The following is a 22,645-nucleotide window of genomic DNA, read 5'->3' as shown; positions in this document are numbered from 1 at the left end:
TAATTAAACAAGGGCAGAGAGATTGGGCTTTTGTATACAAAAAGGCCTCATGTCATACCCATAATTTGGGTTCGCCCTTGGTCAGAGGTCACGTAGTAAACGGTACGATGAAGTTTCGACCCAGTTTGTTCGAGCCCGAGAATGACCAATCAGAGATAAGAGACCATAAAATTCCTCCTAAGGGCTGATTTGGTGGTCAGGGATCTCGAGAGAATCCATAGGGAGTAATCCCCTTGTTATTCAAAATTGAATTGCAAGGGGATTTCTCCCTCATGGATCCTCTTGGGATCTCTGATCATCAAATCAGCTTAAAAAAGGAATCAGCTATAGAGCCCCCCTCTCGCCTCAATTTAAAAACATCTCAAATTGTTTCTGAAACCAGCATCAGTTAGAGGTGTGATTCGTCGTTATCAATAGTTTAAGGCGTAGAATATTTGATTTCATTATTCGGGGTGGTGGTGTTGATAATTAAGAAGGCCAAATAGACCTATCGCAATGGTTTCGAGTAGTCCTATAGTAAGCCGGACTTTTTTTTTCTGGCCCGACCTTGTAAATGTTCCACGTCTCTCTCTCTCTCTCGGATTGGAAGCTGAGGCCTGTGATGAGTTTAGGCCTTGTAAATGTTCCACGTTTGAGCCTCGTTTAGACCTTGTTCCCAAGTAGACTAGAGTAAATTTAAAAGAATTTTAACTTACTATGGATTTAAACATGCTCGCATCTGTCCGATCCACGTGTCTTTTATTGGTATTGCAGCGAGGAACAACAACCGGTCATAGGCAACCAACGACCAAATACCACAAAAATCTCTAAAAACGAAACTAAATCCCGTGTCTCTCATTTTTTTACTACTAATAATTGTTATTAGTATCATACTCGATCTGCTGACCTGGACGCATGCCGCGCGCTGTCGAGCTCGTTCTCTCTACGACCAGCCCCCCATTGGCCAGTCTCATCGTCTCATGATTAACTCCTGGACACGGGCATCGTCGTTACCGGCAGACAAGCATCATGCACGGCCACATGGCGTCCTGTCTTTCGCGCGACGCCCAGTAGCCGCCCGCCCGCCCGCAGCGGCCAACAAACAAGAGCGTGCTGACCCAGATTGAGTCCGGTCAGCACGCGGAGAGATGCGCTCGGTTCCGGTCAGCGACGAGTCCAAACCCGGCACACGTGCTGCGTTCCAAGCCAGGGGCGCGGCGGGGGCAGCACACGTGTCGTGCGTGTAATTTTGCGAGCATTATTTATTACAATAATACTCTGGAAAAAGAAAATCCGGTTGGTTGCGCCCAAGGCACACACATGCCCTCACATGATTTTGTCGGGTTTAAGTTATAATTATATTAGTTTTCTGTTCGCAGTGTACTGAAAATTTTCCGTAACTTCTTTCTGGTTCTTGACACATATCGCTGGTTTTGGTTCTCTCTCTCTCAGCCATTCAGATTTGAAGAATCGATCGAGTTAGCTGTTACTCCCTCCGGTGCAGCAAAGGAAGTCATCCTGCGCGTGAGCGAGAGTGCACAAAAGAAGTCGTAGCGCGCGTGGGTCTGGGATTTGGACGTCGCTGCCCCTGAGTAATTGCATCGGGAAAAAAAAACTGTACTCAAGGGGAATCGAGCTTGAGACCTCTAGTCTAGAATGCCTCGAGAAGTGCTGCAGAAACCAATCAAACTTGATTGTTTTAGTGATTTTAATGCACTCATATCCCTGTTTAATAAGGGCAAACAGGGAAAACTCCATGATAATTAATCACTCCTTGGTATGCACAATTATGTTCTAAACGACTACCTTTACTGCACCGGAGGGAGAGCCTAGTACAGTGCTGGCACCTGGCAGCACACACTGCGTCAAAAAGAATATCACGTCGTCGTCGTGTCCAGATCATGCACAAGACGCACCGTACCATGCTATCTTGTCTCCCCGGCGGCAAACAGGAACGCCAAGAAATACGTGGGTCTCAGTCACCCATCAATCCACAGATGCTGATCAGGTTAACGGCTGCAGCTTCAGTGTCAAGTTCCATGAAATCCTACTAGGAGCAATCGAGCGAGGCTAATTCTAGGGGTGCTGCTTCTAACGGTGAAAGCTCAGAAACGAAGCTACTACAAAGGCCAGAAATTGGTTTAGGAGGTGTTTGGTTCTAAGGACTAAAGTTTAACGGCCACGTCGAGTTTTTGAATGCCTATTAGGACGGCTTTCAATATGATAGGAGCTATAAAGTTTAAACCAAATATCTGGTATGGCAAGAACTAAAATTTAGTCAGCTAGCGAAACCAAACGTATCTTTTTCCCTCCACGCGAAAATGCTGCCGGTGATGATGGACTGACGTGACTACATGGAATACAGTCATCAGCTTGTGACTTGGCAGCAACCGGCGCATCGCATGTGTTAGGTGCCAAGATGGACCGCCCTTCACCGTGCATCTATTCCCTGCAACTTCCAGATACGACGACACGAGCTTGCAAAAAAAAAAAAGAGGAAATTCAACAAGGGGACGAATTGATAAACAAGGAGATGAAGGAACCCGAGGTTTGCTAACCTTTGAAACCGGAAGAGAGATGTACTAATAAGTAATAAAACAGCAGCACCAGGACAAGCGATGCGGAGAACAGACGCCCGCAGTGACATGGCTGACTGAGCATCGAAAGAAACACATAACATGATCTACTAGTTAAAATAATCAGCTTAAAATAATCAGCTTTTGGTAGCTAAACGAATCGTAGCTTTAGTTAAAATCGTATAAAACAACGTCGCTTCTTATATCCTAAACACTATAGACTCCTCCGTCTTCTTCCGCACGTAACGTTTTCTTACAGTCCAGATTCTCAAAATAAGACGTTGGAAAAAAAAATCAACCAAAAGTCTTCGCTGGGAACTGGTCATTGATCAATCTCGCATGTTTGCAACTTACCCTCAAATGCCCTATCACATGCTTATAAATCAACCACCCTAAAATCAATTGTTAGTGGAGGTGTACGCGCGTGCAGTTTGTCTATGTTTGATTTGCTTGCATAAGCTGTTATATACAGTCGTTTTAGACTTTCAACAAATTCATTCAATAATTGATATATATGTTTTATATATTTGTCTAGGTTCATTATCATTCATTTGATTATAGACATAAAAAAGAAGACCTAAATCGACTACTATAATTTTTTAGAGGGAGTAGTTTAGTGCAGCGCTCAAAGCAGACTTGGCATGTTTGGTTTGATGTCTAGCTTGCCATACTTTGACTAACTTTTCTGCCTAATGTTAGTTTTTCAATTTGAACGACTAACCTTAGGCAAAGTGTGACACATTTAGCCACGAACCAAACAGCCACTTAATGTATAACATTACTATAGTACGCCAGATTTGGTCATGAAACACTGTAGATTCGCACATGCCAATGAACGCACTAAAAAAAATGAAGTGCTCGTCACACCGCTTTGGCTCTAATGGAATTATGAGATCTGTGTTAGAACACAGAGATAACTACACGCAACAACGAAATACAAATAATCAAATAAAATTGTACCAAGTGTACGTGTTTTGCTTGTGCAGGATAACCAAATAACAAGACAGTGTATTTGTTTGTGCTGGTCTGGGTTATGCTACATTATCAGGTCTAATACAGGCTAAGACAAATGCAAAGAAAAAAAATCAAACAAACCCAGTATGAATGAGCATGTATATTATATATGCGTATGAGCATCTATATTCTTAACATGTTTTACACACACATACTCACTCCGCTCTAGAAAGAATAGAACTATAATACAGTATCATGTTTGCTACTGCTATCTGCAGCCTGGTGCTGGCGTGCTGTTGAACAGAGTGGTTTGTGTAGCCACAGGGCTGCGGATCGGGAGATCCGGCCAAAGATCCGCCCTCGGATCTCCCTCTTCCTCCCAAGGTCTCTCTCTCTCACCCTCACGCATGCGCCAGTGGGGGCCGTAGGGGCCGGAACGCCGGACGCTGCCGTGCCGCCACGTCAGGCCGGCGCGCGCCGTGCAGAGAGGCCCAGTGCAGTCGTCGTCTGGCGCGAGATCCCCCGATGCAGATTCGATCAGCCTCAGCTCAGCCCAGCCGTGACATGACGATCCTATGTATGTTTGGTTTGGACAAGCAGATAGCGATATCAAGCTACGAGCTCGTGTTTTCAGTCTCAACAGGTTTCAACACAAACACCGTGCTTGTGCAGAAATGGTTTGGAGCTGCAGAACCCTGCACCCCTATAATCTCCTTTATTCTGTCTTGAGCTGCAGAACCCTACATCCTATAATATCTTCATGTGAATATTATTTTTTTTAAAATTATTTCTTTTCAAATTATTTTTTTCAGTAATATATTAATCGCGTACAAGCGTTTATGGTCTTCAAAAAAAATCACATCTTTCTAATATGGTGTCAGATGGAGATATTTTTTTATAAAAAATAAATGTTTTAGTTCTCGATCTGATGTACAATTTTGCAGCTTTGTATATGGCGTCAAATGGAGATGATTTTTTTATATAAAGTTTTAGCTCTCGTACAATTCTATAGTTTTTTTATTTTTTATTTGAAATATGCTCAAAAAAGACAATATAAAGTTTTAACATCATATTAATTAATCACATACAAGAGTTTGTTATCTTATGAAAATTATATCTTTTTGGTACGGGTCAAACGATGATACTTTCTTATATGAATGTTGTAGATATCATCGAGAGATATATATAGCTTTTATTTAATCTACAACTTATATATAAGAAGCGTCTTTATTTGATATAATATAAGAAAAATATGTTTTTTTTCTATGATAATAAACACAACTACACGGTTAATATGGTGCTAAAACTTTATGTTTTATTTTTTGAAAATCTTAGTAACCTCGATCGAAAAATAAAAATAAAACAATAAAGTTGAAAATCACAGTGACAACTAAAATTTTCATATAAAAAGTATATCCATTTTACAGGGTATAAGAAAAGATATCATTTTCCAACATGATAAGCGCTTATACACGATTAATATATTGAGGAAGTGTCGTTTTTTTAGCATCTTAATAACCTCAAATAAAAACTCAAAATAAGGAAGTTGTGTATCTCGTCGAGAGACATTTTTTGTATTAAAAAAATCATCTTCATCCAATTTTACGTAAAATGATACAATTTTCTTAAAGTCACCTTGTCGCGTCAGTTCGGTTGACGCGGCACTACATTGTTGTGGTGCCAAAGAGAGTGGCGCGCCAAGACTTTCTAGCTAGAAAGTGTTGTGGGTCATGATGGATCGTGTCGTGTCAATGCACGTGGCGTTACAATATGTTTTGGCTACCCCATGGTATTTAACATAACCAAAAGGGTTGGGAATATAAACAGAAAATGACATAGATTATTTTTAAACTAAAATTCGAAGAAAAAAATGATTAAGAATAAAAAAACATCCCATTTTGTTCATTTCAGCATTCTACTTACCAGCTAGTAGTGCCCTTTGTTCAAGAAAGAAACTTTTTATTTATGCTGGTAGATAGACATATATATGCAGTTTTTTTTTTTGTCTGGATATCATGTGTGATCATGTTCTGAGGTAGCCAGATTAATGTCCCTACTCCCTACCAAAATGCCAGCAAGTCTATGTATGCCCATATTTTTTTTAGATTCATGCATGTAGCTAGTTTCTTTTGAGATTCATGCATGTAGCTAGTCTCTTTACATAGTTTAGTACTCCAACCAATCGGAAGTTGTCACTGTATATATAATGTATATGAGTACAAAAATCAGCGTGAGCACAAACAGGCCTATCAGCCTACGGAATATATTGGCAACAACTCTTTACTAAAAAAAAAGTAAAAAAAAACTGGCAAGATCCTTTTCTACGATTGGACTAAATATTCATGCTTATTACCACCAACATTGCTTGCCTACCTGAAAGCACTACTACTACAGTCTACAGGAACCCTACTATCCATATGGCCTCAACAGTTTATCTGCTATATGAGCCCATGACCTTCTCCAGTCCAAAGGAAGGAAGCACACGACAACCCCTGCCTGCTGCAATGATCTCCCAAGGCCCCAATGCAATGCTTCTTCAGAACATGACATGTACACCAGTCCGGACGCTTCCTGAAACATCCTGTATCTGGATCAGACCAGTGGACCAGCAGCTTGTAGTACACATGAAAAAAAAAGAGCATAACACTAGTGTGTGACAACAGATACATGTCAGCATGGATCTGAAAGCCTGAACCCAGTGGACCATTTTTGCATACATAGCTGATGCAACCCACCACTTGTAGAATCCCGATTGCCTGGCAGTAGTACGTACACTCACTAACGCTAGCGTCCAAGCTAGAGACGGGACGAACCGAGATCGTGTGGTGGATACGGTGCATGCACGAAGGCCGGCCTATGATGGCATGCCAGCCACACATGCATGCGGGATTTGCAGCGGCAGAGGTGGTGGTGGTGGTATGCTTGCCTCGTCAGCGGCAGGCAGGCATGCACTTGAATAGTGTGGCGTGGTCTTTGCCTTGCCTTGCCTTCCATTGTTCCATATCATATCATCCATCGTCTGCTCTTCCTAAGGCGCAGCGCAGGCTTGCTTTTCCCATGGGTGATGACAACGGAGCTGTACGATGTAGGTGTGCTCAATGGATGGAGGTGATTTTTCAGCGTCATCGTCTTCACAGCCATACTGAGTCCCCAATCGGAGGCCGGTGGGGCGTGAGTTTGTGATCTTACTTGCATAAACTAACGGTGTGTTTGGTTGGACGTACAAGAAAGTATGGATGAAAGGAGTGACTATATTTTTTATATTGTTTAGATGAGAGTCACGCGGTTCCGAGGTGAACACTGGGTCAATTTTTTGTGGTGGCGGCCCCAAAAAATAGAGGGAACGGTGTCGCTTCTGTCTCATCCTACTTTGACATCAAACCAAACACATAGTAACTAGGATACTTGCATAACGTGGAGATAGATGCTTTACAAAGTTGATTATACGAAAGAAGCGAATGTCTGACGACAAATAATTTTCTCTATATATAATTCTCTAATATAAAATCTATACATAGAATGACTCTACCTATGGAATGGATCAGAAGAAGTTGTTTTCTAGCTCTTAACCCTCGATAACGTTTCAAAAAGATCCATACAATGAGCATAGAATCAATTCTTAGTAAATACCTATATGGAAGAGCCTAGAGCCCTACCTAGATTCATACTCGAAGTTCCTTTAGGAGCTACGCCAAACAAGCACTTAGATGTAGTTGCGCTATTGTTATGTCTCAGTCCATAGAGTGGACATCATATTAGGTTTGAGAAAGACAAGTGGTAAGGTACAAAAGCTTTAAATTTCGATCATATACCTACATTTACTCAATACTATTCGTCGAAAACATATAATGATAGAAGTGCTTAGTTCAAGTCCTCTTAACATCTCCCTTAGAAGATCTTTAATGGAGAACATGATAACTAGCTAACATAATGGTGTTGCTTGTGCGGCTTTTATTAATCAGGACGAGGGCTTTAGTCCATTTGTCTAGGGTCTCCATAAAGATGGTATTTTTATAGTCAAACCTATGTACAACTATCTTGTCAATAATATATGGTGTTAAGGTTCTATAGGAATTTTGGTATATGAAAATACCTCTCGAAATAAACATTGTAATGGTACTTTCAAAGAGGGATCATCCTTACTAAAGATATTTTTTGGCTATCAGAAATTGTAATGATAGTAAAATGTGCTACTTTTATAGTAAGTTAGCGACTACCAACATCTTTTTTACATGTCATCATGCCAAAGCCTTGTGCTACTTTTATAGTGAGTTAGCGACTACCCAACATCTTTTTTGCATGTCATTATGCCAAAGCCTTGTGGTGTGTTGTGCACTACTTTTAGACATTCAACATTCACATTGTACAAATCATTTGTTTTATTCCTGGTCTAAGCAAGGAGACTAAAGACTTATATTTTTGTTATAGACAAGGGCCACATTTTGCTAGATAACTTGGCTTAGAAGGAATAACTGTGTTCAATAATGGCCAAACAAACACTTATTTGCGTATACTTTTCAGAAAGCACACTAACTTTGATTTTGTATTCTGTTGCAATGCATTTATGACCATATGGATTGGTTTCCCTGCATATCAATTTCATGAAACTAGATCAATGGACTTTTTTCGTCTTCTCATGGGCGATGTTTTAGATTTTGTATTGTCTGCAATGTTACTCTCTTTTATTTGCCATTTGAGTTATAAATTTGGTGATTGATGCCTTTTTTGAAGAGTTTTGAAGCCAGAACTTTTCTGTTATTTAAAAAGAGTATGATTACTCCCTCGAGACACATGTAGGAATATTCTTTCGATACACCAGAACAAGAGATTGAAGTAGTTTTTACATCGCCTACTTTGGGCAGGTTTGGAACAGTTTCCCAACTCTAGACGCAATAAAAATAACTTTATAAGAGCTAGTTTGGAAACTTAAATCCCCTCTGGGATTCCTGGAGATCGCGTGGGAAATGAGCTAATTTTCTTTTCTACTCAATCCCCGTGAATCCCAGAGGGGATTTAAGAGTCCAAACTAGCTCTAAAATGTTTGAATGCTCTAGCTCTCCACCAAATCTGGATCTACAAAAGGTTAAACCTTGGGGTTAGATTCAGTTTTTTATTGAGCTCCTCGGAATCCTATTTTATACACTGTCATAACATTCGGTGAAAATTATCCACCACTACCATCGTTGCATATACTGATTCATCTTTCTATTTTCCCTTGTGTGTCTATTCCGCTTGATGCAATATTTAATTGACATGGTAGTCTATAAACCATGAAGCAAAACTTTGTATTGAGAATGAATATTTTATTTTATCTCTCTTGATTAGGGGTGAAAGCGGGTATCCGAACTTTTAAGATAAATCTAATATTTTAAAATAGATATGTATGAAATTTGATGCTAATCGCATTATAACATATAAGAATAATTTTTTGCATAAATTGTTTTATATATTATTTGCTCTATACAACAAAAAGATAAAACAAAAAAGATAAAAGTATTCGTATCCATATTTGAATGGAATCCGAATGTTATATTTATCATTTGAGAAGATATGTGATAAATTTAAGGTTTGTCTTTTATAAATATTTACAAGCTCAATGTTAAAATCAAAAATATTAATTTATATAGTAGATTCTATATCATTTTTATTCACTACCAAAGAAAAAGATAAAAAAAAATTGATACCAAATAGGTATTCATCCCTACTACTCTTGACGAGGTGGCCGGAAATAATATGACATTATGACGGCGACGTCATCCATTTATTACGAAGATCTTTGCCCGCCAGTGGACACCTTGTCCCCTGTGCATGCTTTGCGGCTGGCCGGGACCCAGGAGACAGACAGAAGTAAAGGATGCTCAACCTATGCTGGGCCCACAGTCAGTCAAACAGCCTGCACTTGAAGCACAGCTGGCCCCACTTGGAAGCTTTCCCTATTTAAAGGCTCTGAGAGAGCTCGCCGCACCAAACCGCTTCGCTTCGCTCGCTCGTCAGCTCCCTGTCGCGCACACAACGGACGCAGAGGCCAGAGCCAGAGCAGCTGCCCCCCTCGGATCGGAGCGAGCAGCGGCACCACCATCTGTCCGTCTCCAATGGCGCGGCCACAGCAACGGTACCGCGGCGTGCGGCAACGCCACTGGGGCTCCTGGGTCTCGGAGATCCGCCACCCCCTCCTGTGCGTAACGTAACACGTGCTCCTCGACTGGACCGGACTTATTATACTCATCGATTCTTGGCGTGAGCGGCGGGCTGACAACGGCGGCGGCGTGTTCTCTGTGCGTGGGTGCGTGCAGGAAGACGAGGATCTGGCTGGGCACCTTCGAGACGGCCGAGGACGCGGCGCGCGCCTACGACGAGGCGGCGCGCATCATGTGCGGCTCCCGCGTGCGCACCAACTTCCCCGAGGACGCAGGCGGCGACGGGCAGCAGCAGCAGGCCGCGCCGTCGCTCCTCTCCCCCGCGCTCGTCGCCAAGCTTCACCGCTCCAACCTCGCGTCCGCTCAGGCGGCGCAGGGCAAGGCCGACGCCTCGGCAGCAGCCGCCGCCGCGCTCCCGCGCGTCGCGGCGGCAGTGCCTGCCGGCATGGGGATCTCCGCCTCGCCGTCGCCGTCGGCGTCGGCGGCGGGGGACTGGAGCGGCGGGCTGCTTGAGGAGCAGTACGTGGACCAGATGATCGAGGAGCTTCTGGACTCCAACTTCTCCATGGAGATCTCCTACTAGCTGCGCGCCTGCGCGCGCACGCGCACGAGCACGACGCGTCATCCCGCGGCCCCCGCCTCCTCTGCTCCGTCTCATCCCATCTCAATTCTCATCTCATTTCTCTGTTTGGTTTCGTCGGTCAGGTAGGGAACGAAGTGCAGTGCAGTGAGTTACTTAGTATTAGTAGTATCATTAGCCATGCCAGGAGTGACTCGAGGTTACCTTGGCCTGTTGGCCAGACGAGTTGGTTCTTGAGCAACCTGATGTGTAGTATACGGTAGCATCGCCAGAGCATAAAAGAGTTGGATTGGACTCCATTTTTTTCCTACCGCCATTGTTGGAAACTTGGAAGTGGTACTGGGCTGAGCGCACATGTCTGACTCGAGGTTACTTTGGATAACAATGCTGCCGCATTGACCACAAATGCTGCTGCGCGATTAATGGCTCGTCTGGCGCCCGATCCTGACGAAAATCCATGAGGTCCGCACCGCGTTGCGCTGCGCTGCATGAATCCTCTGCGTAGTAAGCTAAGTACTACAGGCGATGAATTCAGCTGCGTGCGCCCGCGGCATGGCAATGGCAGGGCAGGGGGGCGGTGCTGCGATGCGAACCGTAGGCTCGCAGCAATCTGCTGAGGCGCAGTGCGTCATCGATGGCAGTAATGGCTGCTCTGCTGCTGATTGATTGATGGAGTAGTATGTATCTAGGCGAGGATTCAGGCTATCCGCACTCATGAAACCCTAAATTTCTACTCTAAAAGGAATATTTCATCCTGGTCAGCGAGATTCTCTACTCTATCCTATAATACTCCGCGTTCATATTTACCCTAAATATCTACCCTATACCAACTACCAAATATTTTATCATTTTTCCCACACTTTTTTATCCCCAAAAAAATCCATCGTCAGTGGATAGACCATTCACCTAGTGACGCGCGGAGCCATGCACCCCGTCTCGTTTTAGCGCATGCGAGCGGGATGCGCTGTATTTAGCGTTTGGACAGGTCTACTCGATGGTAGCGCACGACATCCAGTAAGCGGCTGCAGAAGATTTTTACTCCAAGTGTTACTCTATGTTCATCCATGCGCACAGCCTCAGCTCGTCATGGCATGTGCCGCCCCATGCGCCTCGCCCAATCATGCCGCTGTCTGCCCCGCCTGGCCTCTGGCCTTTGGCCTTCGGACTTGCGACGCAAGAGACGTCGTCAGCCTTCAAAAGAATCCGCGCACTTTTGCGGCTGTGACAGTGACGGCCTGACGGGTATGCTTACTGTAGGAGCCAGGGTACGAGTACAATATTTTTTTGGAACCACGAATATAAATGATATTGATATATTTATATATAATATAATTGAACATTTTAAAAAACAATTAAACAAAACATGATACAACTAGACAATGAAGTTCCAAAAGGATTCACACATATTAATACTAGAGCTTTGTTTGGCACAGTTACTGCTTGCGAGCCACACCTTTATAAATATAATTTCATCATATATTAAATAAATAATATTTAAATATAAAATATAGAATCATTATTTAATATTATGAGGAATGTAAAATTTGAATTGTCATGTATCCACTATCAAGAAATGAATCAATGCTCTATTATGATTATGCAGATTGATTAAATCAGTATAGTTGGCACAGCTTGAGTAGGGATGGCAACGGGTATATACCCGTCGGGTAGTACCATTTCATACCCGTACCTATCAAACAAAATTCTACCCGTCGGGTTACCCATATATACTCGCGGGTATAAAATCTTACTCGTACCCGCGCGGGTATTTACCCGTCGGGTAAATCGTACCCGCTAGGAAAGTCTTAAATTTTAATATACCAATCACTCAAAATATTAAATAAACATATAAAAACAACTTCAACTTCACATATAACAAATCATATGATTACATAACTTTGTATCTAGACAAATGATAGCTAGAGAAGGGTTTTATTTTAGCTAAGATAGACTCTATTAGATGGTTATAGTTGTATTGATGCGGATATATTTTACCCATGGGTAGACGGGTATGGGTAGTTCCAACCCGTACCCGTCTACCCAACGGGTAGAGGTTTTTACCCATTAACATACCCGCGGGTAGAGAAATCATCCCGTACCCGCCTTCATATCGGATAAAACCCGTCGGATATTCGGGTTTTGGATACCCATTGCCATCTCTAAGCTTGAGTCGGCTCATCTTGTTTGACCAACGAAGGCTCGATTCCTCTCAGCTCGCTCGACCAACCAGTCCAAAATAGGCTTAGGCTTGCGAGCCAGGCCGAGCTTCCAGTGGTTCGGTTTAACAATGTAACCAATTGAGTGGGGGAAGCAACAGAGCAGAGCAAGGGAGCAGAAGGCCAGAATCGTGAGCGACAAGAACTTCACAAGGACAGGTTAGAGTTAACACAGCTCCGTTGCTGATACATATTAGGCCTTGTTCGTTTACATCGGATTGCACCCGGAATCGTTCCAGCTAATCAAAGTTTATATAAATTAGAGAAACAATCCTGCTAGGAATCGTTTCGATCTACCAATCTGACAGAAACGAACAAGGCCTTACTCAGAATCAACTCGTTCTCGTCCTACTTGCTTATTACAACCCTTTGAAACCTTAACCCACACAGCGTGCCCAACAAACGCCTAGTGAGTCCACTCGCTGCCCATCAAAATCCTCGATTGGGCTTCGAGGCCCCAGCACTCCTTCTTGGGCTGTCTCCCAGTTCAGACGACACAGGCTATGTTCGATGTATTAGAAGCATACATACATACATACATACGTATGGTTAGACATATAATATAGAATCCAAAAGATATAGTAGATTTAGACCTTATAAGATTTGTGGTACTATACTTCAAGAGCCCCCACTCAGCACCTTGGTTTTGGTGGTCGGCCTAAGTCATACGTGGAACACGTAGGTATTCTGCTTCCATACCAGTGAGTCGTGAAAACCTTCTAAGAGCAACTAAAAAATGCTAAAAAGCTTTCTCCAATAAACGATTATTAGAGGTAGACTAAATTTTTTTAGAGATGAATTATTATGTATATCCCAATAGTTCCCTTAGTGCCCGTTCAGTTCTTTCAGAATACTTTACTGAATTGGTTCCGGATTGAAATACTTCACAAATTTGTATTAGCTTGATGACTTGAAATAGTTCCGGCCTCCAATCCGGACTAAATGAACAGAGCCTTAGAAAGACTGAAAAATTGTACAATCCCCGCCTCCCCGTTTCCCAACTGACCTCTAGGCTCAGCGTCAGCTAAAGCAATTGCTTGTGGTGGTAAAACACCATTCGTTGGGTTATATGGAGCAAGAGAAACCCCAAAACGGATCGCTTGCTCACCGTCGTCCCCCCAGGCCTCCTCCTTGTTGAGCTCGGCGTCGTCCTCCATGGCGAGCCCGTCTCGAAGCTATTGTGCCTGCGCTGCCGCTACGGAGCCGCCCGCAACCTCTTGTCGTCACCTCACGGATAACATCCACCCTGGCACAGCTCGCTTCGCCTAAGACTGTTTTCAGTGGTTCCCCCTAAATTTCTCCCCTTATATCTCACTCACATGCCACGTCAGCGTTCTCTCCCCCTATATCTCCACGTTCTACAGCAGTTTCCCCTATATCAAACCTCTATACCCCACCACATCCATAAAATATTATTTCCTATACCAATTTATCATCCATTATAATTTTTTTCTCTACTAACTATTGTTGTCGGCACAAAACCCAAGATCAACAGAGTGTAAGGGGGTCGGTTGCACTACACGACGGTTGATCTTTAGCGACCCTTATTAGATACCAACTGTTGGTTGCTAAAGGTTAGAGACCGACGGTCAGTCGCTAAATCCTTTTGTAGCAACGGTCGGTTGGTCGCTAAAAGTCTAGAAATTTAACAACTTCTGGTTGGTCGCTATAGATGTCGTCGGGGACTAGCGGTGGGTCGCTATAGAGCAAGGATCACTATCAAATCTTATAGCCTGAACGTACCTATAGATGTTAGTGACTAAAAATTAATTAAAACAAGTAAACATTGATCGCTAAATTGTGTGGTGATTTATTTCTTTTTAATATTGCTTGTATGTTTATTTCATGGTTTGTTTATGTATGGACATGACTATAGTATGCAATTGTGTTCTTTGTGCTTATACGATATTAGATTCGAGTTGAAAGTCGTTTCAAATCCCACATAAATAGGGATGGCAATGGGGCCCCATTCCCCGGTGGGGAATTCATCCATTAGGAGACGGGGATGGGGAGAAATTACTCCTCGCGGGGAAAGAAATGGGTAAAAACCAATCCCCATCGGGGATGGCGGGGCCGGGTACAGATTATGGCCCTGTTTGGCACAACTTATTTTCAGCTTCTTCACAAATTTAAGCAGAGGTTCTGCCAAACAGGCAGCTTCTGCAGCAGCTTATCAGTTCAGTTGCTTCTCAGAATACACTAAAAGCAGCCAACAAGCAGAAGCTGCTTTTCACCAGCTTCTCAGATAAGCTGCTTTTTCAACAAGCACCAGCTGTGCCAAACAGGGCCTATGGCTGCCCATACCCGCTACCCGTCGGGGACCCGATATGACAGGTGGGTCCATAATTCAGTGTCTCGGGCTCTCGGCGTATACCGCGTGGAATATCCTGATCCCTTCAGCCCGGCCCGAACACTGCTAAGTCGCTAACCCTAGCTTCCTGCTTCCGTGCGACTCCGTGCCCCGTTTTCCGCTTCCGCCGCCGCCCGCAGCCGCAGCGCGCTCGGGCGCTCGGCTCCGTGCCTCCCTCCACGCCGTGCAGCCCTGCTCGGCTGCTCCCCGTTTCCGCTCCCTGTAGTGCTCGTGCTCCCCATTTCCGCTTCCTGCCACGGTGCCGACGGCCGCTCGCCCGCAGGCTGCAGTGTGCTGCTGCGCTGCCTGCTCCGGTGCCGGTGCTCCCTGCTGCTGCCTGCTTCCAGGCGGTGACGCGGACGATGCAACCAGCCGGCCACGCGCCCACGGCCCACCTGCTGGCTGCTGCAGTGCTGCTCGGCTGCTCGGCTTCGGCTTCCTCCAGCAACAACAGATCGACTTCCTCCCGGTAACTTGTTCCTGCTGATTCAGTGATTCCAGAGTAGCAGTGTAGCACAGATCTGCAGTACGTGCAGTTGATTTCTTCACTGACCATATATTTATTTGCTGTTGGCGGGGATTTTCCCCATCGGGTCCCCGATAACTTGTTCTTCCTGCTTTCCAAACTCTCGTCTGCTGCTTTGCTTCGCCCCGCCCCGCAATGGGGGAGATGTCCGGCCGTCCGGGTCGTGTTCTTAGCCCGGGTTCAGCAAGAGTTGTTCCTGGTGCTCCAGCATAGCGTGTTAGTTTTTAATTGGAGTATATGTTGCTGCTTCATTTACTAGTGTACATAATTAAAGGTAACAGCGTTCCTGCGCGCTCTTATCGGTAAGGCCGGAAAGAAACAACAATATGCCACAAAACCACACATGTACTAGCTACCAGATAAGGTTAAAGGTGCGTCGATCACTGCACAAGCCAAGTCAAAACCACCACTGACACCGTACCGGCTGCGATCGAATGCTAAATCAAGCTCCATGCTCAGGCCTCACTCCTGAATCCTCAGTCGTCGTCGTCTTAAGTAACTAGTAATTAAAAATGTCTTAATTTGTTGTTGCTAGTATCAGTGAGACGAGACGACCCATCTGCTGAGTGAGCTAGTTAGCTTAAGCGCGACGCTGGCATCACTGTCACTGGCACCGTATAATGCATGACACGACACGATTCCAGTTACCACAGGCCACAACCAAGCTCGTTTGTATATATACGCGCGCGCACATCAAACTGCCGTGGCGAGCGATCAATCCCCTAGCTGCGCGCCATTCCATGCCGTCCCGAGTCTCTTCTCTTGACACGACCTGCGGAAAGCAATAAGGCAAACCTCAGTGAGTCCTGTCCACGCCGATGTACTCCTTCGAGCAGCAGGACCACACGGCGGCAGCTACAGCTCCAGATATGTTTGATTAGTAATGCTTTTGATTGGTAAATCGATTTGTCATACGAGACTCTGGCACTGATATGTTGTATCTCCTTTTGTTTTAAAATGTTTTAGTTAGTGTTCTCATCGCCAGCTGCAGTTTATGGATCACCCAAAAACTCACCCTGCACAGAAAATTTGTTAGCAATCCATATGGCAAAACAAAGGTCTGCTGCCTCTTTTTCAATGTGAAAACCTGCTGAAGATTGTTAGCTCTCTAAGTTGACTGAAAAGTTTCAGATGTGCTTAACTGTGTTTTTTGGTATACCATTCAAATTGATTAATCTGATGCATTTGAAGCTGGGTATTCCAAATAAAACTGTTGTCAATTTTCTGTCAGAATTTAATAATCTGTGGTAGGTATAGTACTAACAAGAGTTATGACAACTGTCATCTCTTCCTTAAAAAACTTGACTAGGTCTGTTTATATGACTTGCTGCCTAGTGTATTGATCCAGCTCGTTGAAGTTGATCTTTAACTACACAGGACTTCCTATAATTTACTTTTATTTCATATATTGGCTATGTTGCATAGTTTTCACCTTTTTCTTTCTCTTCTTTGGCGCCCTGCTGTTTATATCTCTATAGTTTTTCCTCTGCACTTTGTATGGTTGCTATCCGATTCGATATTTAATTATTTATAATATACCACAGTAGGGGTGTACTGAATTTCCCTTATAAAAAGAAGATTGATTCATTGCTTTGTCATTTCCTTCTCTATGTAAGCCACAAGCTTAACTTGAATCCTCTGCACTTTGTGTGATTGACAAAGAGAGGCCAAAATGCTTCTGAATACTGGGATTCTTTCTTGACTAGTGAAGACAAAAGGTACAATTCAACCAACAAGGAGTAGGGATAAAGTCAATCATAGCATTGGATCATCTAAAAATTATATTTATATGGATGGTCAAATGTGAGGTATGCTCAAGGTTTATCTTATTAAATTTCTTGGATGTTTATTGGCCTACTTCAGCTCTACTAGCGCTTATTCTGACCTCAGATTGAACATGAGAGAGACTGCAAATTTGTCTGATGCAAAAAAATCATCGATAAGTCAAACCTTCAGATAAAGTCAGTTGTGGCATTGGATCATCTAAAAATTATATTTATGTTGAAGCTGAGAAGTCATTCAAGTTCCTTCTAGTGAGTTATTAGTTCATATGTATATTTCTGTTTATATCTTATCTTGTTTATGTTTAGATTTATATGAGCCAGCAACTTAATGATGATTAACCTTGATTGCACCAGCTGAAGTTGGTGCATAAGGCTGCAACACCATCTAGTGGAGGTAGATAAGGCATCAAAACTGTATTTTTATTTGCAAATGCAGCAACAATATACTAATTTGATGTACTTTTTTCTAGGGTGTTCTGGACAAAGAAAGCTTGTACCTTAAAACAGGAGGATACAAGAAGCTGGAGTGGTTGTCTGAAGGCTTTTGAACTGCTTGAAGCATTAGTGTAGCTTTGGTGCTTTTGTGACTAATCAGCTCTGGAGCAGCTAGAGTGATATAGTTGTGGGCTTTTGAACAATAGTTGGAGTGATATGAAACATTAGTGATCTAGTTGTGAATGATATTATAATTGTGATGCTTTTGTGAATATATAATTGTGGTGCTTTTGTGTTTATGTGATGAATCTATGACCGTGGTATACTGATTAACTGTGTATGTCTTTATGATTTGTGTATAAAAATCTGTGATTTGTGGTGCTTAATTAAATATATATTATTATTAATAACAACGGTAAAAAGGGTGACTTTCTGTTGGTTGCTAAATGTATAGTATGGCGACTTATGGTTGGTTGCTAAATCTATAGTACAGCAACCCACAGTTGGTCGCTAAATATACAATATTAGCAACGGATGGTCGGTCGCTAAAGCCTTTAGCGACGGTACTTACAGCGACCATCCTTATGGGTCGCTAAAAGTTTTTAGCGACCAACCGTAGGTCGCTGAAGGCCGTTTTAGCAACCAACCGTAGGTCGCTGTAAGTGAACCGTCGTGTAGTGTTGCCGCACCCCAAATGTGACGGTTCACTTCTCCTCCCGCTAACACTGTAGCTCGTAGAGGGAGTGCAAGGGGCAGCGATGAACGCCAAAATATGTTCCTGTTGCCGCTATTTGAGGGGAGGGGGAGAGGAGATGTGAACCGTTGAAGAGAGTCTAACCACCTACCACTAGGCAGCACCCAGTATCTCCCACCTCCCGGCTCGGCACGGGGCGAATGTGCGAGTGACTTCAGCTGCGCGTGGGGGCGAATTGGGTGGGGGGGGGGGGAATTGCTCGCGCGTAAATATGTGGAGAAGATGAATGTGGGATGCTAGTATTTTTGGGGAAGGATAATGAAGTTGTTGGATTGAGAATATCTATTTTAGGGTAGGTTTACTAATTGTTTTGGAGAGTCGCTCTAAGTCTTTATTACCCTATGAAAATCACCTAAACCTCTATTAGTGGGCCGTTACCCCACATATGCCGTAAGAAACCAACTAAGTTCAACATGACAAGAAGTCGCACGTAGCGCAACACTCTCACATAGTATTAACTCGCTAGATAAACGATGACGAACGACCGAGGGAGCTAGAAAAAAGGATCGGACTTTTTTTTAACTCGTATCTTTCTAAACCTTTTGGCCAACATAAAGTGCAATATTTGATATTATGTGCCGTAGCAATATACAGTCATTGAGAACAAGGCATTGTAATTATTTCCATACGATGGTGCTTATTGATGAAACGCAGAGTACTTTCGGTTTGGTCAACAAAACAACAGAAAAACTGGAAACTACCTAGATATTTTGAACGTGCGTAGTACCCCCTATTGTACATAAAATCCTAAGTTAACTGAACAATATTCCGAAATGTTGTATCCAGCGGTAAATGCGGGGAGACTATTTCATTCGTATCAGAATAGGGTCTTGCCAGCTTCTTTCCGGAAAATTCAAAATCCACCAGCTTGTTTTTGAGCTTTTCTGAAGGAAAAAAAAGAAAAGAAAAGAAAAGCAAACCAACCTTGACTACCAAGTACCGACTGTGCTTGAGAAGCAAATCAAATCGACGCGTACAAGATTGCAACCGCTTGCAGTCAGTCAGTCAGCCAGGTATTTGAACTCACATTCAGCTAAACACCGAAACTGTTTGTCCAAAAAAACAAAAACAAAAACAAATTATGGTGCTCTGTCTCTCTCTCTCTCTTTTTACGTGTGAAGCATACACGTTGTCCAGGCAAGCGAGGCAGGTGAGGTCAAAGCTTCGACCCCCTAGTTTGACTTTGACCGAAGCTGTCACGTCAGTAGTAGTACCATTTACTTTCACACACCGATCGAGGAACAAAACAACCTCACTTTGATATAATTTGGGCACCTCAGCAAGACTTTTTATTATACTAACAAAACAGTAGTAGTCTTTTGATTCGTGGTCTACTAACCTTTACTGCTCCCTCCAGTAAACAAGGGTGACGCCTTTCTAGTCCGCTGAGTCAATGCGATGTGCTAATTCTAGTCCGCTGGATATTCCGGAACCGTATCTTCGCAGATGCAGTGCGGGGCGGGAGACCCGAATCAGTGGAATGTTTGATCGTGTAGTAAGCATAGTACTAGTAGGTTAGATTATATAGGAGACTAGCCTCCATTGGGCATTGCTACGATTACCAAAAAAACCCCATATAGAATGCGTTATGCATGCTTTATCCAAAAGCATAGCAGGAATAATCACACGCTGCGTATGTAAATAACTACTAGTAGTATAAATAGATGACCAAACACATCGTGAACTAGGACGAGGAGAAGATGTGCATGTTTCCCGAGCCTAGAGGGGGAAAAAACACGTGGGCGCATGTCAGGGCCTTTTCTCTAAGTACGATTTTGTCTCGTGTTTAAGTTTGGAGCAAATCCACCACCAACCCCCCCCCCCCCCCCCCCCCCCCCCCCCCCTTCCCTTCACCTAAAATACGACAGGGATTTGGCGGTCAGTGTTCAGACCTACGACAGAGCGCTAGAGTTTGACAGGAAATGGTCAGCATACTGTATATGTTGCCGTCCCCTGTACGTACAGGTTACAGCATCTCTCGCATTGACCGTCTGCTTCTTTCGTCGGAAGGCGGCCGATCGGTTGTTGAACTCCAAGGAGGTCATATGAGTTCACAGCACAGGTGGCTCTCCCGGACGCGTCACGTCAGGGTGGCCGGCCGCGAACAGTGAAGCACACAGAGGCCTGGACGCCTGTTTGACTTTGCACAGTAGCGGGACAGATCAATGTTTGATTTTAGAGGGGAAAAGGGCCTAAATTATTCGCTTTCGTAAGACCTGTGCTCAATCTGATTTTGGTTTATTTGTTTCCTCAACGACTTCAGTTGCTCTCATCCACCATTTATGTTCATCTGCACCAGTCCAGCTATGAATTGTCATGATTTGGAATTAAATTCATGACACACTCAATGCCCTAAAATAATTCAAGTCTACTCAATTCTTTTTATCCGATTAAACTAATCATGCATTATAAAGATATCACACAAGTTTATATTAAAAATATATGGATAAAAAAACTAACTATCTTTGAGAGATATATGGATTAAATGATGAATTTTAATTCTATTATAGGATTAGGTGTGAAGTATGAATTCAGTCAATCCAAACTTAGATTAAATATACGGTGGATTTTATCCCTTATAACCGAATAAAGTCTAAGGATTCGATTATTCCCATTTCTCGGAGGTTGGGATAGATTTTTACTTGCTAGCACTCAATCCTCTCAGATTCATATAGATTTTCATGTGTTTTGTCTAGATCAAATATTTGCAAATGAAAACTGGGTTTGGGACACGTTATTTTATTATTTCTTCGAGTTCATGCTAAAGCACGAAACTGCAGATCTGTTATAATAAACTTTGAAAAAGCATGGCGTGTGGAAAATTTCTCTCTTCTACGAAAAAGAAGGAAGCATACGGGACGTACAAAAATCACACAAAAAAAGGGGAGTGGAAGACCGCGTCACATTCTACACGCGGCCGTCTGGAGTCGCCGGTCTCGCCGCTACGTACGCACTGGTGCAGCAACTACTCCCCCTCTCTCCGAGCCGCCAACAAAACTAGTCAGTCCATCGCCGTACTTGCCGCGTCCAGCGCGCGGCCCAGTAACTACCGCATGCCGCTCTCCTGCTTCGCCGGCGGCGACCCATCCGCGGCGCCGCCGTCCTCCTCGGCGACGTCGGTCTACTGGACCCACCTCGGCGGCGTCACGCTGACGTGGTCCCGCGCTCCGATCGGCCTCCTCCTGGCCGCGGAGCTCAGCCTGCGCCCCGCCGGGGACGTCCACGGCGGCGAGGACGCCACGCCCGCGCGGTTCGCGTTCCGGCCGTGGCTCCCGTGGCGGCGGCGCGGGTCCAAGCGGTTCGCGGCGCCGGGCGGCCGCGCCGTCAAGTTCTCGTGGGACCTGTCGCGCGCGCGCTTCGCCGCCACCGGGCGCCGGCCGGAGCCCGTGTCCCGGTACTCCCTGCGCGTCTGGGTGGACGGCGAGCTGGCGCTGGCCGTCGGGGACCACGCGCCCGCGGCGGGGCTGCTCCTCTCCCGCCGGGAGAGCGCCGCCGTCGTCGCCGACGGGCGAGGCGAGGCCTACTCGACCGCCGTCGACGTCGCGGGCGAGCGGCACGACGTGTCCCTCGCCGTGGAGGGCTCCACCATGTGGGTCGCCATCGACGGCGAGAAGGCCCTCCAGGTGCGCCGGCTCCGGTGGAAGTTCCGCGGCAGCGAGAGGCTGGACCTCCCGACCGGCCGCCGCGTCCGGGTCACGTGGGACCTCCACGGCTGGCTCTTCTGCCCGGACGCGGCCGCCGCCGTCTTCGTCCTCCGGTTCGAAACCTCCGACGCGGCCGAAGCGGACGACGAGGGCGACGCGGACGAGAGCGAGGCCGGCCCGCACGTGCTGAGGCAGCCCTCGTTCAGTTTCAGGAACCACCAGGCGCACGGCAGCGGCGGCGACAGCTGGTTCAGCAGCGACAGCGATAGGAGGGGGTGGATGCGCGGGCCGTTCAGGTCGGGCGGCTCCGACACGTCGCCGTCGGTGTCGGTGGCGTCGACGTCCGCGGCGTCGTCGGCTGCCAGCGTGGCCACGGTGTCGGAGTGGGCGGCTGCGGAGGAGGCGGCGACGCTGAAGGATGGCGGCGGGTTCTCCCTCGTCGTCCAGCTCTGGAAGAAGAGATAGCGGTAAGTGCGTCGCCAATCCACTGGCACACACTGCCTGGCTAGCATCGTAGCATTAGCATTGCATGGAAGAAGATCGATTGCTTCGCTCGTGCCTGGAATTTGGAAACAAATGCATGCCGGGTAAACGGAGAGGCAAGTCAAACTGGATCAACAATCAATCTGCGAGCAAAGTTTTGATCCGGTGTGCTCGTCTATGGCTGGCGACTCGGTCCGTAAAAGGGCGACGAATTCAAAACATGGCGA

General features: G+C 45.0%; 1 protein-coding gene across 1 annotated transcript; it reads left to right on the top strand.

Moving 5' to 3' along the window:
- Positions 1-9,467: 9,467 nt before the first annotated feature.
- LOC103637985 (ethylene-responsive transcription factor ERF003) lies at positions 9,468-10,579 on the top strand. Its single transcript, XM_008660984.2, has 2 exons — positions 9,468-9,684; positions 9,803-10,579. The coding sequence occupies exons 1-2, from the start codon at positions 9,602-9,604 to the stop codon at positions 10,227-10,229; spliced, it is 510 nt and encodes a 169-aa protein (XP_008659206.1). The 5' UTR covers positions 9,468-9,601; the 3' UTR covers positions 10,230-10,579.
- The last annotated feature ends 12,066 nt before the right edge of the window (positions 10,580-22,645 follow it).

This window comes from Zea mays, chromosome 9, assembly GCF_902167145.1.
Source record: "Zea mays cultivar B73 chromosome 9, Zm-B73-REFERENCE-NAM-5.0, whole genome shotgun sequence".
NCBI classification, from domain to species: domain Eukaryota; kingdom Viridiplantae; phylum Streptophyta; class Magnoliopsida; order Poales; family Poaceae; genus Zea; species Zea mays.
The sequence above is the reverse complement of the archived record's forward strand: the minus strand, read 5'-3'. Positions and strand labels throughout refer to the sequence as shown.

What these genes read in the sequence shown, in the direction of transcription:
- LOC103637985 (XM_008660984.2), top strand. Translation starts at nt 9,602, where the DNA reads ATGGCGCGGCCACAGCAACGGTACCGCGGCGTGCGGCAACGCCACTGG. An exon ending in GAGATCCGCCACCCCCTCCT is followed by an intron (nt 9,685 to 9,802) that starts GTGCGTAACGTA and finishes GGGTGCGTGCAG; the next exon opens with GAAGACGAGGATCTGGCTGG.